Raw genomic sequence first — 26242 nt, 5'->3', positions numbered from 1 at the left:
TTTATTTTCATTTTCCCTCTTAACTTGGGGTGATGGGGGATGAGTTATGTCCAGCTTTTATTTGGATGACCCCTCCCCTGAGCAGATGACTTACCCCATTTACCATGTACCGCTTGTGGGAAGAAGCTGTAAATTAGGAGAAAATAATTGTTCCCTGCCTCCTTGGCTGTTGAGAGATCTGAGTTGGGTGATGTGAGAAGGACAGCGCAAGTGTGAATCATAGCAGCAAAGCCTTATTCACGGTATATTGGCTTATCAACACCACCTCGGAAATGTTCTTACACTTACGCACACAGTGCGTAATACCGAGCCTTACAGAGCAGGAAGGTGCCAGTTTCAGCCACTGGCAACATGCCTGAGTGGGCATTATTTATGGACATGTCTCATCAGCAGGTGACTCATCTACAGTGGGCTTGACAATTAAGTTTGATCCTGTTCTCAATCAATATCCAGATAGTAATCAGGAGCAGTGATTCTCCTTTATTTTATTCATGCTAATTTGGGTGGGTGTTCAATCTAACTGTAATACCCAAATATCTCAGCCCAGACAAAAAGGGAAAGAAAAAATTCTAGGCCTCGGTGGCTCACACTGTTCAATAAATCACTGGATAAACTCGGTTGGTGGCATACTTATTCTACAGTTGTGCTCAAGAGATCCAACTGATCCAAAAGAACAACTGTAGGGTGCCACAGTCAGAATCCCTGGCTTGGGTGGAGGGGAAGAACAGAAAGAGAGAAAAAACTAGGGTTCCTGCATCCTACTATTTATCCAGCATACTCTGTTGTAAAAGATGTGTTCATGAACAAAGTTAAATACAAATTTAAGTAAAAAGACAAAGAACTGGCATTTAAATAGCACCTTTGGCAGCCTCAGGTCATCCAAAAGCATCTTACATCATGACAAGCCAGAAATGCTTCACACTGAAGCACTAAGTACAGTCACTGTTGTAATGCAGGAAATGTTTACACTGCCAATCTTTACACTGAAGGTCCATAAACAGCAATGAGATTAACGACTGGACAACCTTTCAATTTTCATTAAAAGTCATTTGAGATAATGTCATGGGATATTTTATATCTAACTGACAGGATTGGCAGGACCTCATTCTGGCACCTCAGCCAAAAGGCAGCAACCCGAACAGTGCAGAATTCTCTCAGTACACTCCACTGACACATTAACACAGATTGTGCGCCCAGGCCTCTGGAGTGGGACAGGCTGACTGAACCACAGTTCACAACTTACAGATGCACCAGCCATGAAGAATGGCAACTTCAGCACGATATTGGATGACGACCATCAAGGCGTTGTACTTCAGAATGATACAGGATAAGGAAAGGGAAAGAAAGGCGGAATGATTAAACTCAATCTGATAAACAGATGGCCTTACCTTGCGCTTTTTCTGGGCAGGGTCAGATCTACATTCTCTGTCTATATGTTCACCAACCCGAATGTCTGGCATTTCTCCCCTTCTGACAGGAACTGGCGTGTTACACAGCGGACACACCGGCACCTGCACGTCCTGCAGATAATCAAGTACACATTAAGTATAGTTCAAACAGCTGCCCTTGACATCATACATGACCTACAGCCATATACTAATATTCCTTCATGGTCACTGGGTCAAAATTCCTGAATTCATGCCATTATGGGAGCATGGGATGATGAAAATCTTGCTCATGTGAATGATAACCCTCCCTCACCTTACAGCCTTACATGCCCCATTCCCTTCTGTAGAAGGCAAGAAAACACATACAGCAGCTAGGTCTGCAGTAGCAGATCATAAGTAAACCAAAAACCTCAAATGTGATTTAAATAATTCCTGACCCCGGGTGCTATCTTTTGTTTGAAGTAGACAGGCTCAGATTTGGTTGTGATGCCCTCCAGTCAGATAATTACACCAACTGTCTAGGCTCACAGGAAGAATCACCATTTATACAAGATACCAGAGTGCTACTGGGACCCATGGAAGCAAACTCCAGTATCAGTCAGACCCTCCAGGTGAAGGGAAGTGAAAGGGAGAAAAACGAGCAGGAAACTTTTGCAGATAATTTGTCCTGTATTTTCTGAACATATTCCAGAGGGAGTTATTGGGAAATGTCAGTCCTCAAACTAAACCTGCCAAGATTTAAAAAAGCTCCACTGACATTGATGGACATACCAAAGCACACAAGAATGGCATAAAAACCTTTTTATAGGAGGATGTACACTTGTGCTGTGCATAGCTGATGTGGTCCTTGCAGAAGATCTGTGAACATGCATCACACTTCATGGGTAGAAAATCTGAAAAGGGACAAGAGGGACTTTAGCAGAGCAAAAACGGCATCAGGAGTGGTGGATTTAGCACGCAAAACTGTTCTTGAAATGCAACCTTAATCGTAATCAAACAACCCAATGCCCTTCACATGAACATAATCAGGCTCAGTGTCAGTTTTTTGCCCGAGAGAATAAGGCAAGTGATTAAAATCTAGGTCAAACAGGCACATTTTAAACGGTGCCTTAGAGGAGTAGGGAGATTGACTGAGGGAAATTCCAGAGCTATGGGTTTAGATAGTTGAAGTCACACGTGGCTATAGTGGGGCAAAGGAAGCATCGGATGCGCAAGCATCCAGAGTTAAAGAAGCACAGTGGTTTTGGAGCCAGTCAGCTGGAGGTGGTTACGTAAAAGGTGAGGATCAAGGCCATGGAGGAATACGATTGCAAGAGTAACCTTTCAGCAAGGCATTCGCGAACCAGGAGCTAATGCAGGTCAGTGAGCACAACCTGCAAAATGGAGGTCAGACATTGGAATTATGGAGTGCAGGGGTAATAAAAGCATGGAGGAGACTTTCAACATCAGTTAAGCTGAGGTAAGTGATGCTAGAAGTGGATTTTGACAGTCTTTGACAGAAGATATGATGTCACAAGCTCAGCTCAGGGTCAAAAAGGATGAAATTGCCAACAGTCTGGATCAGTCTAAAACAACAGTAGAAGGGTAGGACCATAAACTTGCTCAGTGAATGGGAGATAATGCAACAAGCTGCATTTGTTATAGAGAAGAATATAGCTGCATTGGAGGCAGAACACCAAAGTTCACCAATTTGAGTCCTGGAATAAGGAGGTTATTCTGTGATGAGAAGCAGAGCAAACTGAGCTTATAATCTCTGGAGATTGAAAGAATGGAGGTGATGTCATTGAAACATACAGGTCTCTCAAGGGGCTTTATGAGGTAGACACAGAGGTTGCTTTCCTGGTGGCAGGGATCTGGGGGCATAGTCTCAGGATAGGGCTGAGATGAGGAGAAATTTCTTTACTCAAAGATGTGAATCTTTGGAACTCTCTACTCCAGTGGGTTGTGGATGTTCCATCATCAAAAATATTTAAGGATAAGCTGGTTTTTGGTCTCTCAGAATCAAATGGTTATGGGGAGTGGGTGAGAAAGTGAAGTTGAAGGTAAGAATCAGCCCTGATCATAATGAACGGCAGAGCAGGCTCAACAGGCTACATGCTCTACTGCTGCTCTTATTTCTTACAGCACGTAGAATGAACAATGGGCAGTGACAGAGCGCTGCAGGGGAAGAGCAGGAAAAGAGAGAAGATTAAAGACAGACATCAGGAATGCCAAAAAGAAAACTTTTTGAAAACTTGAACTGGATAGCTTTCTGTCTTCTCTTCTGCAAATAAAATACAACACAAATATATGAAAGATAATATTTTGATGAGTTTTCAGTCTTACCCAGTCTTTTGCAGGAATTTTCAGAACAGTGTTTCCCCAAGTCAGGGAACTCCATTGTAGGACATGTATTCTCGCAATATTGTCACTCAGACACTGGGATGTCCAAATCTGACTTTGCTGCTCTTGTTACCTGTTATAGCAGGAGAGTTTAATTACTTGACGTTCCACACATTGTAAAGAGACAGCTCAATAGTGTTGGCAGGCAGTACATTTAGCACAAAGCAATCAAGGTAATATACACTCACATCTTGCCTCGGAACAAGTGATAAAAGGGAAAAGGGCTGGTGGGGTTGTGGGTAGTAATTGAGTAGGGAGAGATGGCTGAAAGTTTGGCTACAGAGATTTTAAAGACAGGCAAAGGAAGGAAGGAAGGAAGGAAGTTCCATATAGGCAGACAAGATGGGGCACAGAGTGTGAGAAAGTTACAGGAACATAGAGCAGACAGATCAGCATACAAGAGTGAAAGGCATGGGAGGAGACAAATCTAGCAAATGTAGCAGAGAGCAAGGGGTGGGGGCTGTGTGGCTATGAATAAGTTTGTACAGAGAATTTAAAATTGATGGAAGAACTGGTATTCACTTACAAATTCCTTACACCACGAGGCAAGACCTGGAGTGTTTACTTGTATTCCTAAAGGCATGGACTAAGTAAGTTTATTTATTAGTCTCACAGGTAGGCTTATAGTAACATTGCAATGAAGTTACTGTGAAAATCCCCTATATAGTCATTGTCAGTTTAAGAGATCATAAAATCTTAAATTCTACAGATGGGCGTTTTCATTGGATGTTGAAATTCAGGGGAGATTTGTCACAATTCAATAAGTGAATATAGGTGCACATTAAAATTCCTAAAAAGATGGAAACTCAAAAACTGAAAAATAAAGTTCAATCTTACAGCTGTTGTATTAATAACACTGCAGCAATTCAGAATGCAACAGCACACACCAGTTTGGAAGGGCAGAGTCGCATACACTCTCACCATCTGAAGGTCCCAATCATTAGAGTCACCAGTTTACAGTGGTACACTTCAACAAGAGAAATCATGCATGTCTCCTTAACAGCCTGTTCCATTAGAGCAGTTCCCTCACCCTCTTAGTCAGGACAATGGGGAGCACGTTCTGCATGTGGAACCTATGAGGCATTAATATTGCAAGTGGTTTTTTTTCCTGAAGGAGTTTAGCAATACCTGTTCTGTAAAAGCCACCTACTTATATAGTTAGACGTTGGGGCTGACATGTGAAAAACGTCTTAGTGGGAATCATGGCACTTTCCTGTCTAACAATTATTTTATTCTTATACAGGAAATCCGTCTCAAGTGTTCTCTTCCACTTCACAACAACTGCAAAGGGTCATTGCTGACAACTACCGAGCTGGCACTGGTAATTTCTCTCAGTACCCAGGGAGTGTGCCTGTAAGAACTATGTGCAGCAAATATGATCCATTGGTCTACAATGAGAGTCACTCCACTGCAGCTGCTCAGCCTTGTCTTAGCCAAATACACAACCGATCCACTGGGCATTTGTGCTGCCAGAGGCAACAGTCAAAAACCCTTTCTGCTGATGCTCGTAATGAGTTTACCGTCAAAAGTGTAGCAGCCAGTGGCAAATCACAAGAGCAAACTGGATCAGTTTGATTAATTTTAATTTAGTTACCTTAATTAAGATAAAGGATCAGCTCATCTTCAAGCAAAGAAGACGGCAGCCAGGTTTAAAGTTTCCACCATCAGAACTGATAGCATAAAGTTACCGATTTCTTTTAAGCTTTAAAAATGTCCCTCTAAACAACATCTCACGCGCATGTATTCAAAGAGTTAACTGTAGGATCAATTACCGTGTACAGTTTCAGGAGGAATCACCTTCTTGCTGACTGGTTCTTACTGTCCTGTATATGGGTTGAAGCAAGCTCACTTTTGACTGCATTGAGGTGAGAATTCAACAGGAGATAACATTTGGGTGTGGTGCAGGATATATCTCAAGGTGTGGGATTGACCTTTTCAGAACTTAAACGCCGAACTTGATTCTCACTCAAACTATTTGGAACAGTTTACAATGCCAGCATTAGAGATGTAGGGCAGCCACCTGAGTCAAGATCAAATATCTCTACGAATGAAGTTGACTGGATAACATGATAAATATAGTCCCCTGTGATGCTAATCATATTTCACTGACAGCCACTGTAGATTCTGCAGCAGTTGCTGTAAGTTGTAAACGAATTTAAATGATTCCCAGTGGTTGAAGTGAGTCATGGCACCAAGCCACATGGCTACAAACGTGATCCAAATAAGCTGGCAGTTGGGGTAGTATCAGCACCCTGGGCTGGAGAACAGGAGGGGAGAGGGCAGGGAGTGCAAGCCAGCATTTCATTGTTACTGTAAAGGGCATGTGCGAGACCTGGCTCAGGCTTGGCTGCAATATCCTTGTTCAACGTCCTGTCAGAGTTCCCCATCTAGGCCTGTGACAGGCAACCTCAATCGCAAGTAGGCCACAGGAGTGGCCCACCTTCGTTTCAGTGGGTCGCACAGTTGAAAATCAGGCATGCTCACTCACCATAGCTCCATGAATAAGATTAAATACACTCGATACATGCCAAAAGTTTCATAATAAGTTACAGAAAATGTTTAATCATTTATATATTAGTGGTTAGCACTGCTGTCTCAGCTCCAGGGACCCAGGTTTGATTCCCAGTTTGGGTCACTGTCTGTGGAGTTTGCAAGCTCCTTTTGTATCTAACTGGGTTTCCTCCAGATGATCCAGTTTCCTCTGGAGTTTAGGTGCACTGACCATGCTAAAATGCCCCTTAGTGTCCTGGGATACATAGGTTGAAGGTATTACCAGGGTAAATAGATAGGATTACAGGGATAGGGCCTGGGTGGGATTGCTGTCAGTGCAGATTTGATGGGCTGAATGGCCTCCTTCCGCAATGTACGGTTTCTACGATGTTACTAGAACTATCAACTTCAAATGGGCAAAAACAAAAAGATCTATGCTTTGATTGGACACAGAGGGCGTTCACGGCTCTTACAGTTAATGTTGTGTACAATTAGCATGCACCTCCCTTCACAAACCTTCCTTGCTATGCCAGAAGGGAAAAATACCATGTGGTTGAAAACCAGCAGAATCTGGCATCCCTGCACGTGGTCAAATTGCACCATGGGGTGCACTCAGTACCCTGATGGGCCGCACGTGGCCCACCACTGATCTCGACTCTCTCATGAGCAGAGAGCGCTTAGGAGACACACCAGAGTTCAAACCACACCCACACAACCATCCTTGTTGGCAATAAGAACAGAAGAAATAGGAGGAGTAGGACATCTAGCTCTTCGAACCTGCCCTGCAATTCAATAAGATCATGGCTGATCTGAAGTGGATCAGTTTCACTTTCCCGCTTTCTCCCCATAACCCTTCATTCCCTTGTCTATCAGAAATCTATCTACCCGTGTCTTAAATATATTCAAACGAGGTAACCTCAACCACTTCAACAGGCAGAGAATTCCAGAGACTCACCACCCTTTGAGTGAAGTTCCTCCTCAACTCCATTCTAAACTGCACCCCCCTCCCTTATTTTTTTTTGAGGCTATGCCCTCAAGTTCTGTTTTCCTTTTAAGTGGAAAGAATCTATCTACCTCAGAGATTAGGTTTTAAAGTTTGTTCTGTTTGCTGGGAAAATAAATTAAAATTGTATCTGATCTGGCCAGTGGCAACTAAACTTTCAACTTAAAGCTTGTTTACAGCAGCTCTGTGGAGGAATACCGGTGGGGCGTGTGATGGAAATACCAGTGAGAATAAAAACAAGTGTTGACAAAACATGTTTACTGGAGACTACAACTAAACTCAATGTAACCAGAAAGTGTGGCATTAAACTGGATTAGCAGTAACTGTGGATGTATTCAGTAACAATGTTTTTGCTCCCCAGTCTGCTACACTGCCAAATTTCATCTTACCAATGTCAAACTTCTCCATACTCGAGATATGGAAATGTCACTCAAACAGAGCCACGTAACCCTCATGTGGCTCTATGTCACAGTTTTCTTCATCACACTCCTGTGAAACTCATTGGGGTGTTTTACTATGTTAGAAGTGCTATAAAAGTCAGTTATCACGTATATTATATAAACAGCTATAGTTTGACTTAAAATTTGCACAGTAATATTGAGGGGCGACACGGTGACACAGTGGTTAGCAGTGCTGCTTCACAGTGCCAGGGACCCGGCTTGGGTCACTGTCTGTGTGGTGTCTGCATGGGTTTATTCCGGCTGCCTCCCAGAGACCAAAAGACAAACTGGTTGGGTGCAGTAGCAAAATTCTGTGCACAAAAGAACATAAGAAATAGGAGCAGGAGTAGGCCATCTAGCCCTTCGAGCCTGCCCCGCCATTCAATAAGATCATGGCTGATCTGTCGTGGCTCAGTTCCACTTTCCCGCCCTCTCCCCATAACCCTTAATCCCCTCTCTTATCAAAAACCCATCAACCCGCTTCTTAAAAATATTTAGCGAGGCAGCCTCCACCACTTCAACGGGCAGAGAATTCCAGAGATTCACCACCCTTTGAGTGAAGAAGTTCCTCCTCAACTCCGTTCTAAACCGCCTCCCCTTTATCTTGAGGCTGTGCCCCCTAGTCCTACTGTCTTTTTTGAGCGGGAAGAGTCTCTCCACCTCTATCCTATCCATCCCATTCATCATCTTATACGTCTCAATGAGATCTCCCCTCATTCTTCTAAGCTCTAACGAGTACAAGCCTAGTTTATTCAGCCTCTCCTCATAGCTCAATCCCCTCAACTCCGGTATCAGCCTAGTAAACCTCCTCTGCACTCCCTCCAGGGCCAAAATATCTTTGCGCAGGTGCGGCGCCCAAAACTGCACACAGTACTCCAGCTGCGGCCTCACCAATGCCCTATACAGCTGCAGCAAGACCTCCCTACTTTTATATTCAATCCCCTTCGCTATGAAGGCCAGCATCCCATTCGCCTTCCTGACCACCTGCTGCACCTGCAAGCTGGGTTCTTATGTTCTTATTCCGGGGAAGTGCCAGAAGATTGGAAAGCGGCTAATGTTACGCCGCTGTTTAAGGGTGGCAGGCAAAGGGTAGGGAATTATAGGCCGGTTAGTTTAACGTCTGTTGTAGGTAAAATGTTAGAATCTGTCATCAAGGAGGAAATAGCGAGGCATCTTGAGGGGAATTGCTTGATAAAGCAGACGCAGCACGGTTTCGTTAAAACTAGGCTTGTACTCGTTAGAGTTTAGAAGAATGAGGGGAGATCTCATTGAGACGTATAAGATGATGAATGGGATGGATAGGATAGAGGTGGAGAGACTCTTCCCGCTCAAAAAAGACAGTAGGACTAGGGGGCACAGCCTCAAGATAAAGGGGAGGCGGTTTAGAACGGAGTTGAGGAGGAACTTCTTCACTCAAAGGGTGGTGAATCTCTGGAATTCTCTGCCCGTTGAAGTGGTGGAGGCTGCCTCGCTAAATATTTTTAAGAAGCGGGTTGATGGGTTCTTGATAAGAGAGGGGATTAAGGGTTATGGGGAGAGGGCGGGAAAGTGGAACTGAGCCACGACAGATCAGCCATGATCTTATTGAATGGCGGGGCAGGCTCGAAGGGCTAGATGGTCTACTCCTGCTCCTATTTCTTATGTTCTTATGTTCTTATGAAGTCGTGTCCGACGAATTTATTGGAGTTCTATGAGGATGTGTCTAGGGCAGTGGATAGACGAGAGCCAGTGGATGTGGTCTTTCTTGATTTTCAGAAGGCATTTGACAAGGTACCTCACAAGAGGTTATTGCAGAAGGCAAGGGGGCATGGAGTTGGGGGTAGGGTGTTAGCATGGATAGAGGATTGGTTGTCAAATAGGAGGCAGAGAGTGGGGATTAATGGGTGCTATTCGGATTGGCGGTTGGTGACTAGTGGAGTGCCTCAGGGGTCGGTGCTGGGGCCTCAGCTATTTACCATTTATATAGATGATCTGGAGGAGGGAACCGAGTGTAGGGTGTCGAAATTTGCTGATGACACCCAGATTGGTGGAACGGCAAATTGCGCGGAGGGTGTGGAGAGTCTGCAGAAGGATCTAGATAGGCTGGGCGAATGGGCCAGGAACTGGCAAATGGAATTTAATGTTGGCAAGTGCAAGGTGGTCCACTTTGGTAGGAATAATGGTAGGAAGGACTATTACTTACATGGCGAAAAACTGCAGCAGGCGACGGTGCAGAGGGACCTCGGGGTCCTTGTGCATGAGTCACAAAAACCCAGCCTGCAGGTGGTCAGGGAGGCTAATGGGATGCTGGCCTTCATAGCGAGGGGGATTGAATATAAAAGTAGGGAGGTCTTGCTGCGGCTATATAGGGCATTGGTGAGGCCGCAGCTGGAGTACTGTGTGCAGTTTTGGTCGCCGTACTTACGGAAGGATATTTTGGCCTTGGAGGGAGTGCAGAGGAGGTTTCCTAGGCTGATACCGGAGTTGAGGGGGTTGAGCTATGAGGAGAGGCTGGATAAACTAGGCTCGTACTCGTTAGAGTTTAGAAGAACGAGGGGAGATCTCATTGAGACGTATAAGATGATGAATGGGATGGGTAGGATAGAGGTGGTGAGACTCTTCCCACTCAGAAAGGACAGTAGGACTAGGGGGCACAGCCTCAAGATAAGGGGGGGGGGGGGGGGGTGCAGTTTAGAACGGAGTGGAGGAGGAACTTCTTCACTCAAAGGGTGGTGAATCTCTGGAATTCTCTGCCCGTTGAAGTGGTGGAGGCTGCCTCGCTAAATATTTTTAAGACGCGGGTTGATGGGTTTTTGATGAGCGAGGGATTAAGGGTTATGGGGAGAGGGAGGGAATGTGGAACTGAGCCACGACAGATCAGCCATGATCTTATTGAATGGCAGGGCAGGCTCAAGGGGCTAGATGGCCTACTCCTGCTCCTATTTCTTATGTTCTTACTAAAGTCCAACAGGTTTATTTGGTAGTAAACGCCACTAGCTTTCGGAGTGCTGCTCCTTCGTCAGATGAGTCGGAAGTTCTGATCACAAACAAGGCATATAAAGTCACACACAGTTTACAGAATACTGATTAGAATGTGAGTCTTTACAGCTAATCAAGTCTTAAAGGTGCAGACAATGCAAGTGGTTGAGGCCATCCTCGTGCGCGGAACTTGGCTATCAGTTTCTGCTCAGCAATAGCCAAGTTCCGCACACAAGGATGGCCTCAACCAGGATCTTGAGTTCATGTCACACTATCTGTAACTCCCATGACTTGCCTGGGCTTGCAACATCTCACTTACTGTCCTGGCTGGGGTCAATACACATCTCTAACCGATGCTTAATGCTATCATCACTCACACTGTCTGCACCTTTAAGGCTTGATTAGCTGTAAAGACTCACATTCTAATCAGTATTCTGTAAACTGTGTGCGCCTTTAGATGCCCTGTTATCAGAACTCCCACTCACCTGACGAAGAAGCAGCACTCCAAAAGCTAGTGGCGTTTACTACCAAATAAACCTGTTGTTGTGAAACTTCTAAATGTGGAATGTCATGGCTTACAAGATGAAGAAAAATCAGCAACTATGGCAAATCTGAATGAAGGATGGGCTGCAAATAGGAGTCAGTTAGCATCAAAAATGAAGATCCTTGGGGAAAAAACTTCAGGCCAACATTGCGTTTCTCTCCAACCTGTGAACATTGTAGCAGGTTTTGTTTAATATGAATGAATTCCCCATAATCTCAAGTATGGAGGAGTTTGACATTGGCATGATAGAATTTAGCAGTGGTGCAGGATAACAAAACTGGGAGCAAACTGAATACTTCCACGATTACAGTTAATCCAGTTTTATAAGATAAGGGAGGTGAGGCCATTGGGTGATTTTAAAACAACAATGAGAGGTTTAAGACCCAGAATAAAGTATAAAGCTTATTTATTAGTCACAAGTAAGGCTTACATTAACACTGAAATTAAGTTACTGTGAAATGCCCCTAGTCGCCACAGTCCTGCTCCTGTTCCAGTCAATGCACCTAACCAGCACATCTTTCAGACTATGGGAGGAAACCAGAGCACCCAGAGGAAACCCACACAGACAGAGAACATGCAAACTCCACACAGGCAGTGACCCAAGCCAGGAACTGAACCAGGGTCCCTGGCGCTGTGAAGCAGCAGTGCTAACCACTGTGTCCCCATGCCATCCAAGAAATTGCATGGCTGAGATCCAAAATAGATCAATGGGCGTTGGGATGATGGGGGAAGACAGGGACTTGATGCAAAATAAGGACATGGGCAGCAGAGTCTGGGCCAGCCACAATTTACAGCAAGTAGAACGTAGGAGGCAGTCAGTGTGTTGGAACAGTCAAGTTTGGAGGTAACAAAGGCATGGATGAGACTTCCAGCAGTAAATCAGTTAAGATAGAGGTGAGGTTAGGGAAAGAATAGGCAGTCTTGGTGACGGGTTAATTTGCGGTCAAAATCTCAACATTATCCAAGAATGAAACTGAGTAGCATATCAATGAGAAACAGGAAAGGAGGATCCAAGAGATAAAGATTCAAGAGCAGGGAGAAAAGCCATGACAGGTAATAGTCTGGCTGTGATTAGATAGTTAAAAATGGAAGCAGGCAAGTGCAGTCTCATACAGTTGAACGACAGTCAAGGCATTGAAGGAACATGATGTAATCAAGTCTGCCAAAGACTGCAGGCAGGTTCAGAAGGATTGGAGGGGGGAAATCGTTCATCTTGGTCACAGTCACATAGGATGTCATGGCATTTTCAGGGGAGCAACCAGGATAAAAAAAGTGTAATGGAATTAATGGGACTAGGGCAAAGATGGAGGGTGAGGGTGTGGTTAATTAGTTCAGTTGTTGCAGAAATGTCACGATGAAAAGTGAGATTTGGGAAAGTTTGAAAGTGTAATTGAAAATAATTGGGGAAATAGCTTTTCTCTCCCCAGGGTTGGACATGGAAGGGGTCAGAGAAGGCCTTGTCTGCAGTTGATACCATGGATGGCAACTTTATACGGTGAGAGCAACTAAGGAAGGATAGGAGGGCACTGAACTCAAGAGGGCAGAGTGTGATGAGTTGAGATGAAGGTTGAAATATCCCCGGATAAGTCGTCATTCAGTACAGAGGGCGAGGAAAGAAAGCAGTAAAGTTATGAGAAAAAATTCTTCAGCTTGGGTGGGTGGTAAAGAACAAGGATTTTAAAAGAGATGAGCAGGGTGGGTAGCAGGAAATTCTCAAAAGCGGAGAAAGTGTCGAGGAGGCGTGGCTTAGCCAAAGCATGATTTGTCAACAAAAGCCACAGTGGCATTGAGAGAGTCTTGATGAGGCAAGTGAAGAGTACGCAGATGGGGAAAACTTCCTTTAGCGGGAAATGCCCTCATCAGGTTAAATCAGATAAAAGCAGTCCAACCGGGTCTTTGTTCAACAGTTCAGTAACATACTACTGCACAATGCAAGGTTAGTCTTGAATTGCACTTTCAAATACAGCAACTGTTCTCAGAGAGAGTGACAAACGTTAGCATAACTTTACATGTAAGCATTTCAGGTTCATTACTGAGACGGCAAGTGTCGATGCTTTGTGCAATTCATAGTAAATCTGGCAGTTCAGCAATGATTCTGTCTCATCAAAGCCATGACAAGATGTTCACAGTGACAGGGAGAAGTGCACAAAGTAAACCAGGAATGGTCACACAATCGACAGTTTAATATTATGAGCCGTACAGTCGCAGAAAAATATGAACACAGCGATGAGGTAAATGAGGCTGCATTTCCAGCTCAAGGGGTCTAGACCCACGTCAAGGTGCTGGTTTTTCCTCTTAATCTCTGGAGGAAGTTGCATCCAGACAATAACGTGGAGAAGCCATCTCCGGGGCCAACAATATTTTCTGCCATTGAAAAGCTAAATGGTCAGACAGTCCACACAAACTGATGTTACTACCAAGTATAAATATTTCTGTGTGATCTCAGGTAGGTATAGAATAGTTAAGGGATAGGGAGAATATTCTCAGGGAATCTAGGGATCAGGCAGAAAAAAAATGCAGTTGAAGCCAAATTTCAGCCATGAGTGCAATGGAATATTCCCTACTTGCCTTGGTGAGTACAGCTTCCACAACATTCAAAAAGCTCGAGAGAAAGCAACCCACTTGATCAACATAGCATGCACACTCATTCTCCCAGCCAGTATTCCATTACTGCAGTCTATCCATCTACAAGCTGCACTGCAGCAACTCCTAAACCAGAGACCACCAGTTACCCAAAGAACACAGGCGGCAGATGCATGGGAAAACCAGTCACCATCGAGTTCCCCAAGTCATAAATCATGCTGATTTCAAAACGTTTTCACCACTTCGTCATCACAGGATCAAAATCTGGAACTTAATAGTACCAGGGGCGTACCATGAAAACTGCAGCAGTTCAGTAAGGCAGGTCATTACATTATTCTCAAGGGCAACTAGAGATGGACCTTACCATCAATGCTCATATTCCATGAATAAATAAGATGTGAAATATTAATATGGACAGCAGCAAAACCATTGTCAGTGAGAAAAGTCATGTATGATTCTCTTGCCCTATGATGAGCAACTGCACTTTATAACCAGGTGTGGGTGACACAACAATAGATCTATTAGAGTGGACATGTGTACACCTCGATTTACCTTCACAATGGGGAATCATGTACAAGGTCCACAATTAAACAAGGACATCTTTCCTACCTCCATGAATAGTACTGAAGAGACAGCTGACCCACATAAACCATCCACTATTTCGTCCTCCAGCTATGTTCATTGAGGTAGTACTCGGATTCCTACGACAAGCCTCAGTTTCAGGGTTAGAGAGGTGAAAAACAGGAATGAGTTCCTGCTTTTAGTCAGCACCAATTGCTACTATTGTGAAAAGATACTGGGAGTCATCCAGCACCTTACCCAAGCAAGGAGCTCGCACTGCGAGGAGAGGATTAGCCCTTTGTTGTGGCACTTGGTTATGGAGTCCAGATTCTATTGATTCAGTTAGCTTATCTCAGATGGGGTGTAAGATTGCCACAATTCACCTTGATGCCCTGGGCATCAGAGAGAAAAAAGGCAGGAAAGGATAGGATTAACTGTGATGTTCCCCATTTTCAAATACCCTGCCAGCAGTCATCATCTAAGCTCACCAAATATAAAACAAACATGTGAGTGAGTTACTGGAGTGAAGCAAGTAACTGTGTAAACACTCCAGCAGGAGTAAGTCCTGATGTTGATACCAGAAACTGTGAATATTCAAACTAGACATGTATCAAAGTTGCATTCATACAGCACCAAAAACAACACAGTTTGCCATTACAACAACGTCTTGCAATTGTACTCCGGTCTGAACAACTAGCAGAATTTAGGATATATATTAAACAGTGCACGGGTCAACATGAAATTTGCCTGAGCAAAAAGCAGACATTTATGCATGGACTGAGCTCACATGCCTCATATTCATCACACCATCATCTTTCTAAAGCTAGCATAGAATGGGTCATTATCACTCAAAATTCCAGGCAGATACAATCTCCAACTTAAAAAAGTGCAGCTTTCAGGTCAAATTTGTTTAAATTCATTCTCACTCAAGCTTTTATCATCAGCCATGCCACGGCAGTGTTACATTCAAAAATCTACCCACCCAATTATAAACATATACCACTTAAAATCAATACTCCTGAGCTTTCTTTTAAATCATTTATTCCAACAATTTTTGAATCACTTGCAACAAGCTAAAGCTGACAATACATCAATCACCCACTCGAATAAAGCAGCCCAAGTTACAACCACCTGCATTCCCTGGTGAACCAATTTCATTAAATAACTGACACAGTCCAGGGTATAAAACACAAAGATGCCAAGTAGACAGTTGGAGCAGTGAAACTCCACTCATAACAATAATGTGTTTCCCAGCTCCTGGAAAAAAAAAATCAGAACAACAGGCAATTTCAATCTTCACAGCAGTAAAACCTCTAGAAGTAGAGGAAGACTGACACTGGAAAGGGGCTTCAGGAGAGCTAATGGAAAATTTGGCCACAGGGCACGTTTGAGGGGGTTTCAGGAGTAAAGTTACTCTGACCCAGTGGTCCAGGGGTCCTGCTCCTCAGCTTCACCCTCTCTTACCCCTTCTTCCTTTCTCCATCACACATTTACCCTAGACCGACACACCCTTCTCTTATTACATAAGACATAAGAAATAGGAACAGGAGTAGGCCATCTAGCCCTTCGAGCCTGCCCCACCATTCAATAAGATCATGGCTGATCTGTCGTGGCTCAGTTCCACTTTCCCGCCCTCTCCCCATAACCCTTAATCCCCTCTCTTATCAAAAACCCATCAACCCGCGTCTTAAAAATATTTAGCGAGGCAGCCTCCACCACTTCAACAGGCAGAGAATTCCAGAGATTCACCACCCTTTGAGTGAAGAAGTTCCTCCTCAACTCCGTTCTATTACCCTGCCTCCACATTCTCTCTCCAGCTCTCCACTCTTTCACCTAGTTCCACCATTCCCTATCCAAAGGGGCTCTACCCTGTCTTTCTCCCATGTGCCCCTGTCTGACACAATCAAATCTGTCCCCCTCCATCTGTCTGATCCCTCACCCTACCTCGCTTCCCTCTTGTATCCCCCATGTTCTACCACTTCACTTTTGTACCCACACAACCTCCAACTACCCTTCTCCTCTCTCTCCCCCACCACTTCCCACCCCCCCCAGCTCAATCCCACCTTTTCCCCTGTTCCTTCTCCTTTCCCCACTGTACCCTCTCCCAGCCTCCCACAACCATTCACCCTCTTTGTCTGACCAACCCCCAGGTTTCTCCTCCTCTTGGTGTCTTCCCACTCACTCAACCACCCTCATCCCCCCTCACCCATGCCCCACCCCACCCCACCACCACCACTACCCCCCCAACCTCCCACCCACTCTTGTATCCCTATATCTCTACAGGTACAGTTATATCCCTATAGTTTATATCTATATGTATGTAGTTTATATCCATGTGTCTCTATTTCTTACTCCTCTCTTTATGGCTATAGTTATGTCTCTATAGTTATATCCCTGCATATATAGTTTATATCCCTGTATGTCTCTCTATTTCTTATCCCTGTCTCTCTATGGGTATAGTTATGTCTCTATAGTTTATATACACAAGGATATGTTGATATCCCTATGTGTCTATTTCTTACCCCTCTCTATGTATATAGCTTACATCCTGGTTTCTCTCTCTCTTTCTTAAATGTTTCTATGTAAATAGTTTACATCCCTGTGTGTCTATTTCTTACCCCTCTCTCTATGGGTATGGATATGTCCCTATCTATATAGTTTTATATCCCTGTGTGTCTCTCTATTTCTTTTCTCTGTGTATATAGTTTACATCCTTGTGTGTTTCTCTATTTCTTACCCCTCTGTCTATGGGTATAGTTACAAATCTGTAGTTATATCCCTGTGTATACAGTTTATATCTGTGAGTCTCTCTATTTCTTACTCCTCTCTCTATGTATATAGTTTGTATCCCTGTGTATACAGTTTATATCTGTGAGTCTCTCTATTTCTTACTCCTCTCTCTATGTATATAGTTTGTATCCCTGTGTATACAGTTTATATCTGTGAGTCTCTCTATTTCTTACTCCTCTCTCTATGTATATAGTTTGTATCCCTGTGTATACAGTTTATATCCCTCTATTTCTTACCTGTGGCTCCGGGTCTCCTGCTCTGTTTCTCGGCCTCGCCCCTTACTGCCGGCGCGTGCTGATGATGTCAGAGGCCGGGCCTGTATCTAAATGCGGGAGCCTGTATCCCGGGCCACCCATTGCTGCCATTAGCCTGCTGTAGCTGCCCGACAGTGCCCCCGTCTCCCGGAAAACCCCAGCCAGCTGCTCAATTCCCAATAAATAAATCACTGGCGGGGCGGCAGTCGCGACCTGATGACGCAGGGGCATCCTGTGACGTCGCCGAGTTGGTGACGTCAGCGTTAGGGGTGCCCAGGCCTGAGGAGTGGGTGACAGCTCACAGCCATTCCCCTTGCCCACCCAGCATCTACTGCTGCACTGCACCCCAGGGCCACTAATGTCGGCTTTGAACTTTTACAACATTGCAATAATTCACTTTAGTTTTTTTTTAAAAGTGCACTCTCATTGTGACTGAGAAAAATAAAGCAGAGTCATTGTCATGATTGCATTGTCATTGTTTACCTAATGGCATCTCGGCACTTCCTCAGTATGCCATCCTGCCAGAAGAGCTTTTCGATTGCGAAAGCCATTATATAAACACACCTCTTTCTCTTAAAAAGGCAGCATGAGTAAAAAGCAAGTGATTTCCAGTCATTGGTGTAATGTATGAAATGTGACTCCCAATTTACTGACAGCAAGGCAATGACAGCTTCATTTATTTTAATGAAGGAGACCGAAGGATAACTCTTGGCCAGGACGAAATAATCGGCCGCACACTAGAAATTTTAATAAGCATGTTTATATTGTCAGCCAGCGTCCCGAATGCATAAAACCAATCACAACGCTTAAAAGAGATTTCAAACTACCAAAGGATGCACAACATGCAGCCTACACTCAGTTCACTCAACACATACATCTTATTGAGCTAACCTCTAAGAATTGGAGCACAGCCAAATACCCTATGTTTATATAAAGACATACGGATAGACACTGTGTGGCTTTCACAATTGAAAAGCTCTTTTCACAGGATGGAGTACCGAGGAAGTACAGAGATGCCATTAGGTAAACAATGACAATGCAATCATTGACAATGACCCTGCTTTTTTTCCTCAGTTACAACATAGTGCGCGTAACAGTATGGCCGCAGTTTTAAAAAATGTCATAGCTTGAGGAAGGACCATCATACCCATTGCAAGGTGATAAGGAGCCAAAGTAGAAAAAATCGGTGTCTTCACTGACAATATGATCATGAGCCAAAAAATCAGAGTCCACCCACCCCTCCACCCCTTGAAAGAAAGAATTTGCAATAATATTGTGTTTTTCATGACCTCAGTGGGAAGTCAGTTAGTTTGGTTGGATGATGCCAACAATGTGGATTCACTTCCCATACCAGCTGTGATAGTAGATGGAGGCCCTGTCTCCTCACCTTGACCCTGTGCTTGCAGCGTGGTGCCCAATCTATTTATATGTAATAATCGTCTCTCTCCAATAGAGAGAGTTGCCTATGGTACTTAAATAGAAGCCTTGAGTGCTGAAGATGTGAAATAAAACCAGAAAATCTGGAAAATCCAACAGGTTTGGCAGCATGTGTCGAGGGAGATGGCTCCAAAGAAGAGTTATAGGGACTTGAAATGTCAGTGCTGTTTCTCTCTCCACAGATGCTGCCATAATCATGGAGATTTTCCAGCATTTCATGCCTTTATTCCCTATGACACTTCTGTGGCCGATGGCTAATGACCCAATCATGAGCTCAGGGTGTCTCAAAGTGCTTAGAGGCAATGGAATACATTAGATGTATTATCACTGTTGTAATACAGGAAAACATAGCAGCCAATTTGTGCACACAAAATCTCACAAACAGAGATGAGACCAATGGCCAGACCATCTGTTTTAATGCTATTAATTACAGAATGAATGTTCGGCCTACTCTTCTTTAAATAGCACTGTGTTTTTTTTTTAATGTCCATCTGAAAGGCATTACTGTCTTGTCCAAAAGATGGCACTTCCAACAGTCCAGCAGCACTCGGTACCACAAAGTCTGATTAAATCCTTAAGCCTTTGGAGTACCACTTTAGACTGAGAAGATGACAATATTCCCAATGAGCTAAGATTGATTCACTAATAGCAGATCTCTCCCCTCCAGATCGTAGGTATGAGTGAGAGTGACTGAGCAATCACTGGTAGATCAGTCAGGCTGACATCAGGCAATTGTAGCAAATAGCACATGTTTGTCCATAGATCTCTGAAAGCGGAAGGGCATATTCGTAGGATGGTGAAAAAGGCATATGGGACGCTTGCCTTTATCAGTCGAGGCATAGATTACAAAAGCAGGGAAGTCATACTGGAGTTTGGTGAGAACTTTGGTGAGACTACAGCTAGATACTGTATGCAGCCATGGTCACCACATTACGTGCCTCGGCAAAGCAGCCAGCATAATTAAGGACCCCATGCACCCTGGACATTCTCTCTTCCACCTTCTTCCGTCAGGATACAAAACTCCAAGGTCATGTACCAACTGACTCAAGAACAGCTTCTTCCTTGTTGCCATCAGGCTTTTGAATGGACCAATCTCGCACTAAGTTGATCTTTCTCTACATCCTAGCTATGACTGTAACACTACATTCTGCATTCTCTCCTATCCTTCTCAACGAACATTATGCTTTGTCTGTATAGCATGCAAGAAACAATACTTTTCACTCTATACTAATACAAGTGACAATAATAAATCATGATATGGAGATGTTGGCATTTGACTGGCGAGGGCACAGTAAGAAGTTTCACAAGACTGGGATTGTGGATCTCTTGAAGAGTATAGAGGGTGTAGGAGTAGAGTTAAGAGAGAAATCAGAAGGTCAAAAAGGGGATACAAGGTAGTTTTGGCAGACAAGGCAAAGGACAATCCAAAGAGTTTCTACAAATACATAAAGGGCAAAAGAATAATTAGAGAGACAGTAGGACTTTTAAGGATCAACAAGGTCATTTATGTGCAGATCCACAAGAGAAGGATGAGATCCTAAATGAATATTTCTCATCAGTATTAACTGCATGGATGTTAGGAAACTTGGGGAAATAATTAGTGATGTCTTGAGGAGTGTACATATTACAGAGAAGGAGATGCTGGAATTCTTAAAGCGCATCAAGGTAGATAAATTCCCTGGGATCTGTGGGAGACTAGGATGGAAACTGCGAGTCCACTCACAGAGATATTTAAACCATCGATAGTCACAGGTGAGGTGCCTGAAGATTAGAGGGTGGCAAATGTTGTACCTTTGTTTAAAAAGGGCTGCAGGGAAAAGCCTGGGAACTACAGGCCAGTGAGCCTCACATCTGTAGTGGCCAAGTTGTTTGAAGGTACTTTGAGAGACAGGATCTATAGGCATTTAGAGATGCAAGGGCTGATTAGGGACAGGCAGCATGGCTTTGTGAGTGGAAAATCATGTCTCACAAATTCCATTGAGCTTTTTGAAGGGGTAACCAAGAAGGTAGATGAGGGCAGTGCAGTTGATGTTGTCTACATGGACTTTAGCCAGGTCTTTGACAAGTTACCTACTGGTAGGGTATTGCATAATGTTAAATATCATGGGATCCAGGGTGAGGTAGCTAAATGGATACAAAATTGGCTTGATGACAGAAGCCAGAGAATGGTTGTTGAGGCTTGTTTTTCAAACTGGAGGCCTGTGACCAGTGGTGTGCCTCAGGGATCAGCGATGGGTCCATTGTTATTTGTCATTAATATTAATGACTTGGATGAAAATTTAGTAAGGAGAGGCTGGATAGACTGGAATTTTTTTCTCTGGAGAGTAGGAGGCTGAGGGGTGATCTTATAGAGGTCTATAAAATAATGAGGGGCATAGATTAGCTAGATAGTCAATATCTTTTCCCAAAGGTAGGGGAGTCTAAAACTAGAGGGCATAGGTTTAAGATGAGAGGGGAGAAATACAAAAGAGTCAATAGGGGCAATTTTTTCACACAGAGGGTGGTGAGTGTCTGGAACAAGCTGCCAGAGGTAGTAGTAGAGGCGGTACAATTTTGTCTTTTAAAAAGCACTTAGACAGTTACATGGGTAAGATGGGTATAGAGGGATTTGGGCCAAAAGCGGACAATTAAGACTAACTTAGGGGTTTTAAAAAGGGGTGGCATGGACAAGTTGGGCTGAAGGGCTTTGTTTCCATGCTACAAACCCCTATGACTCTATGACCAGGTTAAAGTCCAACAGGTTTATTTTGTAGCATGAGCTTTTGGAGTGCTGCTCCTTCATCATGTGAGTAATAGTAAATCAAATCAAATCAGAAGGATGTGATTGCACTGGAGGTGGTGCAGTCAAGATTTACCAAGATGCTGCCTGAAATGGAACATTTAAGTTATGAAGAGAGGTTGGATAGGCTTGGGTTGTTTTCATTAGAATAGAGAAGACTAAGGGGCGACCTGATTGAGGTGTACAAGATTATGAGAGACATGGACAGATTGGATAAGGAGCAGCGTTCCCTTTAGTTGAAGGGTCAGTCACGAAGGGACATAGGTTCAAGGTGAGGCGCAGGGGGTTTAGGGGAGAAGTGAGGAAAAACCTTTTTACCCAGAAGGTGGTGATGGTCTGGAGTGTGTTGCCTGGGAGGGCAGTAGAGGCGGGTTGCCTCACATCCTTTAAAAGTATCCAGATGAGCACTTGACACATCATAACATTCAGGGCTATGGGCTATGCGCTGGCAGATGGGATTAGGTGGGAATTCAGGTGTTTCTAATGTCGTGGTGCAGACTCGATGGGCCAAAAGGTCTCTTCTGCACTTTATGATTCTATGATAGAATCATAGAATCCCTACAGTGCAGAAGAGGCCATTTAGTCCATCGCATCTGCACTGACCCTCTGACAGAGTATCATACCCAGATCCTCTCCCTTGTTCTATCTCTGCAGCCCCACACATTTCCGATCACTAATATGGAGGAAACCCAAGCAGACATGGGGAGAACGTGCCGACTCCACATGGACAGTCACCCAAGGCTGGAATTGAACTTGGGTCCCTGGTGCTGTGAGGCAGCAGCACTACGCTCTGTATCATTTGTAACTAATGTCCCAGGCTACTTTACAGGAATGTTATCAAACAAAATTTGACGTTGAACTACACAGTAGATATTAGGGCAGACGATCAAATGGTTGGTCAAAAACGCAGGTTCCAAAGAATATCTTCAAGGAAGAGAGAGAGAGAGGTAGAGGGAGAGGGAGCAGCAGAGAGGTTCTGGGAGGGAATTCAAGGCTTAGGACTTTGGTAGCTGAAGGCAGTGTGACATATCTATCAGAGGTGGCAACAGAGTAGCTTGGGCCACTGTCTGTGTGGAGGTTGCATGTTCTCCCTTTGTCTGCATAGGTTTCCTCTGGGTGCTCTGGTTTTCTCCCACAGTCTGAAAGACATGCTGGTTAGATGTATTGACCCAAACAGGCACCATGGTGTGATGACTAGGGGAATTTCACAATAACTTCATTGGAATGTTAATATAAGCCTTACTTGTGATGAATAAAACTTTAACTTTAACAGAGTGGGATACAGTTCGGAGGAACCAGCCCTGGGGGTCCTCAATATTGACTTCAGACCCCCTGAAGTCCCGGTCAACATAGACGAGGAAATCCCATGCTAATTAACACCTACCATCCTCCCTCAGCTGGTGAATCAATAGTCCTCCATATTGAACACCATGTGGTAGAGGTACTGAGGCACAAGAAACACAGATTGTACTTTGGGTAGGGACATCAATACCCATCACCAAGAATGGCTCAGTGGCCAGACAAGCAGTGTGCCTTAATAACTATCATCTGTTGGCTCTGACATGCATCATTATAAAGTGCTTCAAAAGGCTAGTCATGGCACAAATCAATTCCAGTCTCCCAGATTGCCTGGATCCACTACAGCTACTGCTGCAACAGCTCCAAAGCAGATGCCATATCCCTGGCGCTGCACTCAATCCTGGAACACCTAGATAACAAAGATACTTATGTTAGACTCCTATTTATTGACTACAGCTCAGCCTTCAACACCGTTATTCCTACGAAATTCAGCTGCAAACTCCGTGGCTTGGGCCTCGGCTCCTCCCTCTGTGACTGGATCCTGAACTTCCCAACTCACAGACCACAATCAGTAAGGACAGGCAACAACACCTCCTCCACAATCATCCTCAACATCGGTGCCCCACAAGACTGTGTTCTCAGCCCCCTATTATACTCCTTATACGCCTATGACTGTGTGGCCAAATTCCCCTCCAACTCGATTTTCAAGTTTGCTGATGACACCACCATAGTGGGTCAGAACTCAAACAATGATGAGGCTGAGTACAGGAATGAGATAGAGAATCTGGTGAACTGGTGTGACAACAATAATCTCTCCCTTAATGTCAACAAAATGAAGGAGATTGTCATCGACTTCAGGAACTGTAGAGGTGAACGGGCCCCTGTCTATATCAACGGGTCGAAGTAGAAATGGTCGAAAGCTTCAATTTTGTAGGTGTCCAGATCGCCAACAACCTGTCCTAGTCCTCCCCATGCCGTCACTATAGTTAAGAAAGTTCACCAACGCACTTATTTTCTTAGAAGACTAAGGAAATTTGGCATGTCAGCTATAACTCTCATTAACTTTCACAGGTGCACCATAAAAAGCATTGTTTCTGGTTGTATCACAGCTTGGTACTGCTCCTGCTCTGCCCAAGACCGCAAGAAACTATAAAGGGTTGTGAATGTAGCCCAATCCATCACACAAACAAATCTCCCACCCATTGACTCTGTCTACACTTCCCACTGCCTTGACGAAGCAGCCAGCATAATTAAGGAACCCACCAATCCCGGACATTCTCTCTTCTACCTTCTTCCATCAAGAAAAAGATACAAAAGTCCAACATGTACCAACTGACTCAGGAACAGCTTCTTCCCTGCTGCCATCAGACTTTTGAAGGGACCTACCTCACATTAAGTTAATCTTTTTCTACACCCTAGCTATGATTGTAAAACTACATTCTGCACTTTCTCATTTCCTTCTCTATGAACGGTATGGTTTTCTGTATAGTGTGCAAGAAACAATACTTTTCACTGTACACTAATACATGTGACAATAATAAATCAAATCAAATCAAATCAAAGTGACGATGCTTCTTAAATCCTTAAGGGTCACTGCCTGACAGGGCCTACAGCAGGTTGCGAGAGAGCCAACAAGTGGGAAAAATCTACTTGACCATACTGTCGCAATTCTTTTTCCTCCAAAATAAATTTTATTCATAAAACATCTTAAAGAAACATTACAAAACGTTTCAAATTATTATAACAGGAAAGCACAATGATCACATAAGAACATAAGAACATAAGAAATAGGAGCAGGAGTAGGCCATCCAGCCCTTCGAGCCTGCCCCGCCATTCAATAAGATCATGGCTGATCTGTCGCTGCTCAGTTCCACTTTCCCGCCCTCTCTCCATAACCCTTAATCCCCTCTCTTATCAAAAACCCATCAACCCGCGTCTTAAAAATATCTAGCGAGGCAGCCTCCACCACTTCAACGGGCAGAGAATTCCAGAGATTCACCACCCTTTGAGTGAAGAAGTTCCTTCTCAACTCCGTTCTAAACCGCCCCCCTTTTATCTTGAGGCTGTGCCCCCTAGTCCTACTGTCTTTTCTGAGCGGGAAGAGTCTCTCCACCTCTATCCTATCCATCCCATTCATCATCTTATACGTCTCAATGAGATCTCCCCTCATTCTTCTAAACTGTAACGGGTACAAGCCCAGTTTATTCAGCCTCTCCTCATAGCTCAACCCCCTCAACTCCGGTATCAGCCTAGTAAACCTCCTCTGCACTCCCTCCAAGGCCAAAATATCTTTGCGCAGGTGCGGCACCCAAAACTGCACACAGTACTCCAGCTGCGGCCTCACCAATGCCCTATACAGCTGCATTCTCTACACATTCTCTACAGAGGTCAGGAGGAAGGCTGAGGTCTTTCAGTAGTGATGAGAGCTTTACAAACATTCCAATATTTTGGTTAGAGATAGTGTGCCCTCAGTCTCTGTCCCACTACATACTACTCTCAAAGTGGCTGTGGAGGGGAGGTGGGGGGGGGGGTGGGTAAGAAACAGTTGCACACCTCCTTGTGAAATGTGCCTTTGCAAAGAAGGTCTGGAGAGGATGCAACGGTATTTGTCAGTGGTTCATCCCGAACAGCTCTGTAATGTACCTCTCAGTGCTGTACAGACTGTTCCAAGGATGCACACCAAGATGAATATCAACTGCTGCTGGAGGGTCAACAACTCAATGAAAGACACTATTTGGTCTGCCCGAAACTTGTTGATCTTCCAGTGCAAAGAATTGTCCTGGGCTGAGTGTTGCAGACTGGAACATTCCAAGGTCCAGGACTATGTGCTGAGGGATGCACTGAAGCTTGGGGCTGGAATTGAACCTAGGCGCTGTGAGGCAGCAGTGCTAACCACTGTGCTACCATGCTGTCCCAATCACTGTGCCACCATTCTGTGCCAATCATTGTGCCACCATGCTGTCCCAATGACTCTGCCACCATGCTGTCCCTAATCACTGTGTCACCATGCTGCCCCGAACTACTATGCCACCATGCTGTCCCAATCAGTGTGCCACCATTCTGTCCGAAGACTGTGCCACCATGCTGTGCCAATCACTGTGCCACCATGCTATTCCAATGACTCTGCCACCATGCTGTCCCTAATCACTGTGCCACCATGCCGTGCCAATCACTGTGCCACCATATGTCTCAATCACCGTGACACTATGCTGTCCCAATGACTCTGCCAGCATGCTGTCCCAATCACGGTCCCAATCACTGTGTCACCTTGGTTTCCCAATCACAGTGTCACCATGCTGTCCCAATGACTGTATCACCTTGACACACACGTTGC

At 44.4% G+C, this 26242-nt stretch overlaps 1 protein-coding gene across 1 annotated transcript in view; it reads right to left on the bottom strand.

Annotated features, from left to right (window-relative positions):
• zfand2a (zinc finger, AN1-type domain 2A) overlaps nucleotides 1–17583 on the bottom strand; it is a 31511-nt gene extending 13928 nt beyond the window's left edge. Inside the window, exons 1-4 of the mRNA XM_080206438.1 lie at nucleotides 17376–17583; nucleotides 3714–3843; nucleotides 2187–2281; nucleotides 1389–1520 (exon numbers count right to left, since the gene is read on the bottom strand). Of these exons, the coding sequence (XP_080062564.1) occupies nucleotides 1389–1520; nucleotides 2187–2281; nucleotides 3714–3768 (282 nt within the window). The 5' untranslated portion in view covers nucleotides 3769–3843; nucleotides 17376–17583. The remainder of the gene's footprint in view (nucleotides 1–1388; nucleotides 1521–2186; nucleotides 2282–3713; nucleotides 3844–17375) is intronic.
• Between the last annotated feature and the right edge of the window lie 8659 nt (nucleotides 17584–26242).

Source organism: Carcharhinus amblyrhynchos, chromosome 18 (assembly GCF_965287045.1).
Source record: "Carcharhinus amblyrhynchos chromosome 18, sCarAmb.v2.hapA, whole genome shotgun sequence".
NCBI lineage: Eukaryota > Metazoa > Chordata > Chondrichthyes > Carcharhiniformes > Carcharhinidae > Carcharhinus > Carcharhinus amblyrhynchos.
This window is presented reverse-complemented; position numbering and strand designations above follow the sequence as displayed.